This window comes from Oncorhynchus clarkii, chromosome 18 (genome assembly GCF_045791955.1).
Source record: "Oncorhynchus clarkii lewisi isolate Uvic-CL-2024 chromosome 18, UVic_Ocla_1.0, whole genome shotgun sequence".
NCBI classification, from domain to species: Eukaryota; Metazoa; Chordata; class Actinopteri; order Salmoniformes; family Salmonidae; genus Oncorhynchus; species Oncorhynchus clarkii.
In genome coordinates, this window is record NC_092164.1 from 3,976,528 (window position 1) to 3,987,563 (window position 11,036).

The window sequence follows — 11,036 nt, forward strand, 5'->3', positions numbered from 1 at the left end:
AATCAATAACACAATAGAAAAATCTATATACAGCATGTGTAAATGAGGTAGGATAAGATTGGTAAGGCAATAAATAGGCCATGGTGGCAAAGTAATTACAATATAGCAATTTAACACTGGAATGGTAGGATGCAGAGGATGAATGTACAAGTTGACACACTGGGTGCAAAGGATTTGGAGTTGTACCTGGTAGGTTCATAGATAATTTGTGTGAGATTGAGGGCATCAAGCTTAGATTGTAGGATGGCCGGGGTGTTAAGCATGTCCCAGTTTAGGTCACCTAGCAGCACAAGCTCAGAAGATAGATGGGGGGCAATCAATTCACATATGGTGTCGAGGGCACAGCTGGGGGCAGAGGGTGGTCTATAGCAAGCAGTAATGGTGAGAGACTTGTTTCTGGAAAGGTGAAGTATTAGAAGTAGAAGCTCGAATTGTTTTGGTACAGACCTGGATAGTAAGATAGAACTCTGCAGGCTAACACCGCCCTTTGGCAGTTCTATCTTAGCGGAAAATGTTATAGTTAGGGGTGGAAATTTCAGGGGTTTTGGTGGTTTTCCTAAACCAGGACTCAGACACGGCTAAGACATCCGGGTTGGCAGAATGTGCTAAAGCAGTGAATAAAGCAAACTTAGGGAGGAGGCTTCTAATGTTAACATGCATGAAACCAAGGCTTTACGGTTACAGAAGTCAACAAATGAGAGCACCTGGGGAATAGGAGTGGAGCTAGGCACTGCAGGGCCTGGATTCACCTCTACATCACCAGAGGAACAGAGGAGGAGTAGGATAAGGGTACGGCTAAAGGCTATAAGAACTGGCCGTCTAGCACGTTCAGAACAGAGAGTAAAGGGAGCAGGTTTCTGGGCACGATAGCATAGATTCAAGGCATAATGTACAGACAAAGGTATGGTAGGAAGAGAGTACATTGGAGGTAAACCTAGGCATTGAGTAATGATGAGAGAGATATAGTCTCTAGAGACGTTTAAACCAGGTGATGTCATCGCATATGTGGGAGGTGGAACGACATGGTTGGTTAAGGTATATTGAGCAGGGCTAGAGGCTCTACAGTGAAATAAGACAGTAATCACTAACTAGGACAGAAATGGACAAGGCATATTGATATTAGGGAGAGGCATGCGTAGCCAAGTGATCGTATGGGTCCAGTGAGTGGTTGGGCTGGCTGGGGACATGGCGATTCAGACAGTTAGCAGGCCGGGGCTAGCAAGCTAGCATAAGGGCCTTAGAGGGACGTCACGATGGGGGAAAGTTTGTTTTTGCCTCCCAGTGCAATGACGTTGATAGACCAGTCGTGGAATTCGTAGGGTTCCAAGTAGCAGAGGGGTCCAAGTGGCAAAATGGGTATAGTGGTCCAAGAAATTGTCCGATGGATCAGCTAACAGCCCAATATGCTCTAGATAGCTAGCAGGCCGCGGTTAGCAGAAGGGCCTTCAGGGGACGTCGCGCCTGAGTGGCCTGTTGGGATCCTCGGGCAGATTACGTCGGCATTCCAGTCGTGAAGGATCGGCGGGGCCCCGTACCGGCAGTAGAAGGGGTCCGGATATTGTAGCCGAGGAGTGGGCTTCAGGAGTAGCCCAGGAGCCCTAGCCGGGAGATGGGTCTAGCATGGGCTAGCTCCAGACTAGTTGGTGCTAGCTCCGGGACGGAAATGTTAGCCAGGAGTAGTCAACCGGGGTTGCGGTTAGCTAACTGCGATGACCCAGATGAAAAAGGTTCAGAGTTTGCTGGTAGGAATCCGGGGCTTTGGAGAGAAAAATAGGTCCGGTATGCTTCTGGTTTGAAACTCGTTGTAAGAACTGGCGAGAGCTTTCCGAGCTAAAGGTTAGCTGATAACCTCTAGCAGTGGTTAGCTAAAGGTTAGCTGATAACCTCTAGCAGTGGTTAGCTAAAGGTTAGCTGATAACCTCTAGCAGTGGTTAGCTAAAGGTTAGCTGATGACCTCTAGCAAGTGTTAGCTAAAGGTTAGCTGATGACCTCTAGCAGTGGTTAGCTGACTGACAGCTGATAGCTAGTTAGCTAGTTAGCTTCAGTTGGCAGTGTTCTGAAGTTCTATGAAATTAGTCTATGTAGTTGCTAGGGTTGCTGTCAATCCCACTTGAATTTCAGTCAATTCAGGAAATAACTCATTGTAATTTCAATTCTCTGCAATGCTTCTCGATCAGGAAAAGTTGGTGTCACACTTTACTGTAGGTGTCCTTAGTCATGTATTTATCTTCTTTAGTCGACACTATGATAATTCCAGATAGCCCATTGAATAAAACACATGCTGACAATACTGATGTCAAACCATCCAGATCTCATTAGCATGAAATAACATCTACCTTCTCATTGAAACAGTTCTATAGCAACTTTGAACACACAGTGTGAAGTTAAAACAAACAACAGTCTGGAGTTCTTCAGGGATGTGTGAGTCAGATAGAACTTAACCTAGCAATAGACTGGGTCAAAACTTATGGAGGTCTAACTTATGAAGAAAGAATCTGCTCTTACCATGATAAACAGATTTCCCAATCTTCTCCTCCTCTTCTTCATCTTTAATGTTGACATTCAGCTCCAGTGTTTGACTGCAGTCTTCCAGCTTCACTGATGCCATCTCTGGATCCTGCAGTGCAAACTGGGCTCCACTGTCACAATCAGGACCCAGTGACTGAAGGTTTGGACTCGGTGTGGAAGGAGAGAGGCAGGTTGGGTTTGTCCTCACTGTTGGATGTTACAAACCTCAGACTTGACCTTGGTCGGCCTGTAGTAATAAAGAGAAACGGACACAAAAGTTATTGTCTTGACAGTTCTGGCACTTTCTTAATTCTCTAAAAATAAATTATATTTGTTCAATTATCTAATTTCAATAGATCAGGTAGCTAAGCATTGACAACTCAACATTCATTCCCATTAGACAAAAATTACACACTTTAAATGACACAATGTAAGTGAACTTAACCTATAGTAGATTTCCTACATTTACATAAATGCATAAATTACAACAACAAAAACATTTAGTACAAGGTTGCAGTTAGTTTTGATTTTATTGGGATATATTATACTTCTCATTTGGACTAATCTTCCAAGAGTCCTTTAAAACTATTTTAAAAAACAATTTATAATGTGATCACATTTTCACATATAACACACTGAGAGACAAAGAGACATAACACACTGACATATTGACCAGATAAATAATCTTAACAGTCTGAAAAGTTGGATTGATTCTTCCATAGTCCTGCACAACCTTCCAATGTATTATAAATAAATGATTCTAAAGTTATGTTTGAATTTATATATTAAAACGTTTCTGGTTCGCTCAGATAAATTATTCAATTTCGTTATCACTCTGAATCTAAATGTTATTTTGCCTCATTTTCGTTTCTGTCTGGATAACACAGATTGTGGACAATCTATTCCTGGTATTGACTGAATGTCTGTCTCTAACCAACTGAGTACTGTTGTGAATAGAGTTTGTCCTTTTTAAATGGTGTGCATTGTGAAATAAAATGAGCATGGTGCATGACTACAACAGAATAAACATATCTCCACCTTTAAAACAATCCTTGTAGCTTTGTTCTGTCCAATCTGCAGCCTCCTAACTTGACTTGCTGATGCACGTGCCCATATTTAGCTATCCTTCTGATAATGTGTGCAATTTAGGCAGCACTATAGACTATGCTCCTGAATAACCATGTTTTCACTGTATTATTTCACCTCACAAAAATCTATTGTATTTCTCATTTGCCACAACATAGTAACAATTACAGACAAAGATAGAAACACCTAAATGTCTGAATATTGTTACACACGTCAAAAAATAATAAAGTGAACCCGCGCTGCCTGCACTGAATTCAGTTGACGTAGACAGAAGGGGAGCCGCCATTTTACCATCTCGTGAATTTTACACAAAAACAATAACGAACAATAACGAACTCAAAAATCGCAAATATATAGATTTTAAAAATGAAATTAGCTTTAGTAAATGATGTTCATTCCCTCTGCCAAACCCGAAGTCTCTAGCTATGTGACATAAAATAGTTATGCTCACTCGGCTTGACACAAATATTACACATAAAACCTTTACCAAACGTGATAATACAATAAAGGATGTGTTACCCAGCACGTTATGACATGTTCTTTCGATATTACAAAGTGTAAACGTGCTATTACATACCTGTAGTAATACATGTGAAACGGACACAAATTATATCGTCTTCACCACACAGTTCTGGCGCCTTCCCGGAACTTCCTGTTCCACCACTGCAACAGAGGCAGTGTTGCCAACTCCTCAGTAAGGAAAGTAGCTATTGGCTGTCTTTTTTTTCTCTTTTTTTTATGAACAACAAATCAATACAGGAAGTACATGAGGGAACACAAGTATATATGAATAATATACAATGGATAATTGTGCTAGAGGGTACAATATCACATTACACAAGGACCTTAAGGGACATACATACACTTACTTATAATTCTAACAGCTTTTTTGTTAGTAGAATATTTAATTGTCTTAAAATACAGTTAAATTTATTTTTTTTAAGGTAAGAAAATGTATTTTTTTGTTTGTAAATGTACATTTGTGAATATGAAATTTGGCTAAAAGAATAAAGAAATGAACTGCATAAAAATATTTCAGCTTATTTCTATCGTAGGTAAAGACTCCAAGCAGTACATCTCTCCACAATAGTGTAAGTTCTTCATAAATGTGTTCCATTATAAATCTACTGAGGTCTTGCCCCAATTTTCTTACATGAATACAATGCCAAAAAAGATGCAACACTGTTTCTGGGTGGTCATTACAAAAGGTACAATTTGAGTTGATGTTTTCCTTAAACTTCTTCATATAGTGGTTGGCAGGATAATATTTATGAATAATTTGAAAAATTATTAGGAAACTTCCTTAATTTTGTTAACAAGTAGGTATGTGTGTGGCAACAGCCAAACTTTTTCCCAACATATATTATCAATAAATCCATTCCAATAAGGCATAACATAAGGTATAGATACAACATCCTGCTGAAACAAGGATCGTATCGCTCTGTTGTTGAATGGACCAAAAGTTAAACAAATATTTCCTTCCTACTGATGAGTCAATTAACAGGGTCAACGGAAGGTAAGCACTGAGGGTCAGGTCTTGACACGTTCCTGAATAAAAAAGCAACACCTGAGGGAATGGCATCTAAAACAATTGCAAAATCTTTAGGTGTTACAGGGACCTTGTAAAGTGTTAAGAATTCCTTATAACTGAGTAAAAGACCCTTTGAATTTACCAGTTGGCTCACCAATAGGATATTATTTAGGGAACAATATTCTAAAAACAAAGAAGTATTTCTTCTTTTAAAAAAAATATGTTTATTAAGTTTTACACACACAAGACAAAGCAATATAAATAATATACTCAACTAGAAAAAAAATATAAATAAAAATACAAATACAAAAATAGCTTTAAAGATACCATACTTTAGACAAGTTAAACACACCGGGCAGAAGGCTACAGAGGTTAAAGGGCAATCTATAGTACAGGGACAGAGCAAACATCTCACCATTGTTCCTGTAAACAGTCAAGGGATAAGGGTGGAGAAATGCAACCACTCACAGAGAGTCATGGCCACAGACCGACCATCCACTGGATCAAAAATAAAGTTTACAATGCTTTAAAATAAAAAAAATAAAAAACTAGAATGATTATTCATGTAGGCGTGAACAAAATGTAAAAATAACTGGGAAAAACAAGCTCACACTTCAGTCTCTGCCCGGGCAAGATGAACAAGGCATCTGCGGATCACAATCAATTAGCACATGGAACTTAATGCCCCCCCCCCCCCAGCAAAAACACAGAGAGAAGCTCCTCCAACCCTTAAGTCACCGACTTATTTTAGTATTAATTGGAATGCCATCAGAGGATGGACTGTTTAAAGTAAGACCGGAATGGAGACCAAGCCTCATCAAACAGTTTGGGGTTCCCACGTGAATTGAATTTAATTTTTTCTAGTTTCAGAGAGCACAACACATCCCTTACCCAATATTTATAAGATGGGGGAGCTGCCATCTTCCAGTTCTGTAGTATTAGCCGTCTAGCTAAAAGAGTTGTATAAGCAACAGTGTCCAACTGGATTCTTGACAGGGGGGTACCCATGGGCAGTACTCCAAAAAGGGCTGTAAGGGGAGACGGATCTATAACAGTGTCATATATATCAGAGAAACATTTAAATATTAATTCCCAGAAACCTGACAGTTTATGACAGCCCCAAAACATATGCAACAGTGTGGCTGGTTCCACCTTACATCTGACACAGGTAGGATCAAAATCAGAGAATATTCTTCCAAGTTTGGCCCCCGACCAGTGGATACGGTGAACCACCTTGAATTGAATGAGGCTGTGTCTAGTGCTAAAATAGGACGAGTGCACCCTGTGCAGCACAGATTCCCAGGCGTCTTCCCCAAGTTCCTCCCCCAAATCCTTTTCCAATCGAGTCTTTAAAGGCACCAAAGAAGGGTTCTGTAAGTCATGAATGATTGCATATACATCTGAAATTGCGCCCCTAGGAAGCTTGTTCAGCTCCAAGATGCTCTCTATAGCTGTATTCGCAGGCCTATTGGGAAATCCAGGTGTGTTAGCCCTGACAAAGTTTCTAGTCTGGAGATAGCGGAAAAAGTGGGATTGGGGGAGATTGAACTTTTCCTGCAGCTGAGAAAAAGAGGCAAATGTATCATCAAAGAATAATTGGGCTAGCGAGGAGAGGCCTAGTGAGTGCCAAATGCCAAAAGCCCCATCATTCAAAGATGGAGGTAATAAAATGTTCTGATTGATTGGGCCTGATAGAGAAAAGCCTCGGAGGCTAAAGGCTAAACGGAACTGATTCCAAATTTTAAGAGACTGCTTTACAATTGGGTTGGCACACCTTTTGCCTAGGGACACTGGGAGAGACGAGCACAGCACAGAGGAAAGTGCTGCAGGTTTACATGATTCAGACTCCATCTGGACCCAGAGTGGTCTAGGGCCAGTAGGATCAGTCTGCCGCCAGAACAGAACGGCTCTGAAATTCGCAGCCCAGTAGTATGTCTGAAAATTTGGTAGAGCTAAACCCCCCAATGACCTAGGCTTCTGTAAATGTTTTCTACCAATCCGTGGTACCTTGCCATCCCAAATAAAATGCATGAATGTTTGATCCAGTGAAATAAAAAAAAGATTTTGGAATAAAAATGGGTAAACATTGAAATAAATATAAAAATTTGGGCAACACATTCATTTTAATGACATTAATCCTTCCGATAAGAGAAAGGGGTAGCGAATTCCAAAAAGTAAAAGATTGTTTCAAACTCTCTGCTAGAGCAACAAAGTTTTCCTGAAACAAATTTGAATATTTCCTTGTCACTTTTACTCCCAAGTAAATTAATTGATCCCGGACAATCCTAAACTGAGAACTTGTAAAAGAGCACTTTAAAGCAGCCTTGTTTACCGGAAAAAGCTCACTCTTGCCTAGATTCAGCTTGTACCCTGAGATTGATCCAAACTTTTTAAGAACAGATAGGGCACGTGGCAATGAGGTATCGGGGTTGGAGATAAACAAAAGGAGGTCGTCAGCATATAGCGAGACTTTCTGCTCCCAGCTCGCCCTGATTATGCCTTGAATGGCATCATTAGAGCGTAGTGCAATGGCGAGAGGTTCGATTGCCAAAGCAAACAACAAGGGGGAGAGTGGGCAACCCTGTCTGGATCCGCGGTGCAAGGGAAAATAGTCAGAGGACAAGTTATTAGTCCGTACCGAAGCCATGGGGGAAAAATAAAGAATCTTTATCCACGCAATGAATTTGGGGCCAAAGCCAAATCTATAAAGGGCAGCTGTTAATCCCACTCAACGCGGTCAAACGCTTTTTCGGCATCAAGTGAGACCACCATCTCCGGGTCCTCCAACGCTGGGGAGTACAGTATATTCATAAGGCGCCTACTATTGAAAAATAAATGCCTATTTCTCACAAAGCCAGTCTGGTCAGAGTGTATTACTTGGTGCAGCAATATTAGAGTGTATTACTTGGTGCCTTCCATACGGATGGCTAAAAGCTTAGCTAGGATTTTGTAATCACAGTTTAAAAGCGAGATTGGGCGATAGGATCCACATTCCAGGGGGTCTTTGTTTTTCTTTAGTAGTAATGAAATTGAAGCCTGATAAAGACTAGGCGGTAGCTTTGAAGTATTAAGGCACTCTGCAAATAGTCGGGACAAGAATGGGCAAAGCAGACCAGAAAACATCCTGTAAAATTCGGTTGGAAAACCGTCCGGACCCGGTGATTTACCACTTTTCAGTAAATTCTTCTTCTAGATAGTCATGGGAGTCTGTATCAATTGAAGGCATATTCAAGCCATTAAAGAAAGAGTCTATCAGCAAAGGGTCTTGAGGGGATTCAGAGGTGTATAGCGCAGAGTAAAATTGTTTAAATTGATCATTGATCTCTTTATGGATAACTGTGGTGGCACCAGACGGGGTCCTTATTTGTGGGATTAAACGTGAGGCCTCAGATTTACGGATCTGATGTGCAAGGAGTTTACTGGCCTTGTCGCCTTGTTCATAGACTTTGTATCGAGCTCGCAAGAGTAACTGTTCAGCTTGCCTGGTAGAAAGCTCATCAAATTCGGATTGGAGTAGTTGGCGCTCTTTATGCAGATCAGAGGAATCAAAAAAGTATTTCTATACAATATATCCTGATTATTCCATATATAATATCTGTGTGGAGAAAAATTGTGCTTAGAAATTAAGGACCATGACAACAAAACCTGCCGATGAAAAGCATAAAGTTTCACTGGAACTTTGTCAATATTATAATTGCAAACCAACATGAAAAGTATAGAAGACATGATGAGGAATAAAATTCCACATAGAAGTTGGTCTTCTTGGGAATTGTTTTATCCAATTGATCTTAAAAGTATTATTTAAGGTAGTAAAATCCAGAAAATTCAGCCCACCATTCTCAGAAGTGTTCATTACAACAGTTTTCCTAATGTAATGGGTACGGTTTCTCCACAGAAAGTTGAAAAGCATCTGGTCTATCTCCTTGCTTATTTTACTGTTAAGATAGAAAGATAGAGTGCCATGTGTCTAGAGATACCTTCAGCCTTGGTTATTAGGACTCTTCCTTTTAAAGATAAGTCCCTCTGTAGCCATTGATTTAGCTTCTTCTGGGGTTTTTTAATAAGAGGGTTAAAATGTAGTAAGCCTCTAGACTTCTGATCCTTTGTAATGGTTATGCCTAAATATGTAAGTTCTTCTTTTACTGGAATACCATAATATGAAGGTGTCACACAATCTTTGACAGCCATGATTTTACATTTATTAATGTTAAGATATAGATCAGACGCTTTGGAAAGGATTGTAATCACATTGATCGATATGGGAATTTGGTTAGAGTCTTTAAGAAAAAGTGCCTATTGGCGGTCCTAAAAGTCGCTAAATGACGCCATCGCCTAATTTGCATAATTGAGATGGACCCTGTAGGAGAGAGGAATAACTTTGTGGGAAAGACAAAAAGTGAGTAAAAAACACCCTAAATATGTTTAGAACAACAAATTAACTTTTTTTCTGTCGATTATTGTTTTATTTTATGTCACAATTCCAACCCTCCTCCTTTATCCGGGCTTGGGACCGGAAAAAGTGACCCAAAAGCGACACTGGCGGAGTTACTTCGTTTTTTTATTTTATTTGTAATTTTATTTTTCTTAATTTGGTTTGGTTTTTAACCTTATGGTCCACTTAGGAGCCAACAACAAGTCACAGTAAAACATGAACATTTTTAACCATAACATTTTTTACATTTTTGTGTATACAATCGAAATGGACAACAAAGAGACAAAAAAAACCTGTCAATGGCAATGTGAGAAAAATATGGTACCTCGTCTGGCCCAAATTCAGGTTAATAGTTTTTTAAAATGTAAACCAGGGCGGGATCAGCCAGCGGCGGCTTCCCGCATGCGCGATTCATTTGCAGTCTGGACGCGGAGGGGTGAACATCTCCTGCTCTGACTGCACACCATCCCACTACTTTGGCCCTAAACGATCCTACACCAGGCCGTCTGCCTTGGAGGATGGAACCACTTCCCTCAACTTCTTCTGCACTAAAATCTCTCACACCCAAATATGCTGCTGCAACTACCACATCTATTTTATGCTACAGGGATGGATGTGCAGGAGTCAGGGTTTTGGGTCACAGGGTCTGGGTGCCTCACCGGATGGTCTGGTGGGCATCACAGCAATGTCTTTATGGTGCAAGGGACCTTACTATTGAATAGGACGGATTTCAACTTCACTGAAAGATGTGAATGTTCTATCATAAAGTGAGAACATGTAGTTTCCCTGGCTGATATGGTTGCTACTTAGAAATACTAGAACAGTACATTCATAGATTACATTCACTGCTATAAAATCGACCTCCAATTTAAATCACACCATGGTGGACCTTTGACAAATAAATCTGTGTAAGAAAAGGCTTTCCACGGTCTGTTTTGTCAACGAACTCAACGTATTCCAAACACTGGTGGTATTTGATGATCCTAATAAGTGATGTAGCCTAGTAAACGATGCCCTCCTCTATTGAACTGTCTGGGACTCGTTGTTTCCCTGCTTACTACTCAAAGATATTTCACTGATTAGGTCAAAGACGAAACTAACTTCAATGCACTGGTCTCAAATATATTAGCATAACTATGCTACACAGAACCAAGGATGACCCATTGTAGAATGAGAGGCTTTATTATATTAAAACTTGTCCCAGTCCAAGGTGCCTAGCTCTGCCCACTGGGGCGTGGTTTACGGAGCGCTCTCTGAAATAAATGCTCGTGTCCCCTTGTTCCGAATTTGGAAGGCCAAGAGTTTCAAATCGCTTTGATTTTAACGCTTGTTATGGGCATTTTACAAGCGTTCATTACACCTGTTCAGAGTGCATTTACAGGTGATTAGAACGTTTGAATATTGTACTTTGACGCATGAAATGGTGCCACGTTTTGAACGCCTGTGTAGTAAAGGTTACTTTTCATGCGTCTGAAAGTA

At 40.3% G+C, this 11,036-nt stretch overlaps 1 protein-coding gene across 1 annotated transcript in view; it reads right to left on the reverse strand.

The window, feature by feature from the left end:
- Positions 1–4,254, reverse strand: part of LOC139372838 (zinc finger protein 135-like) — a 35,644-nt gene extending 31,390 nt beyond the window's left edge. The window contains exons 1-2 of the mRNA XM_071112670.1: positions 4,172–4,254; positions 2,506–2,755 (exon numbers count right to left, since the gene is read on the reverse strand). Of these exons, the coding sequence (XP_070968771.1) occupies positions 2,506–2,608 (103 nt within the window). The 5' untranslated portion in view covers positions 2,609–2,755; positions 4,172–4,254. The remainder of the gene's footprint in view (positions 1–2,505; positions 2,756–4,171) is intronic.
- Between the last annotated feature and the right edge of the window lie 6,782 nt (positions 4,255–11,036).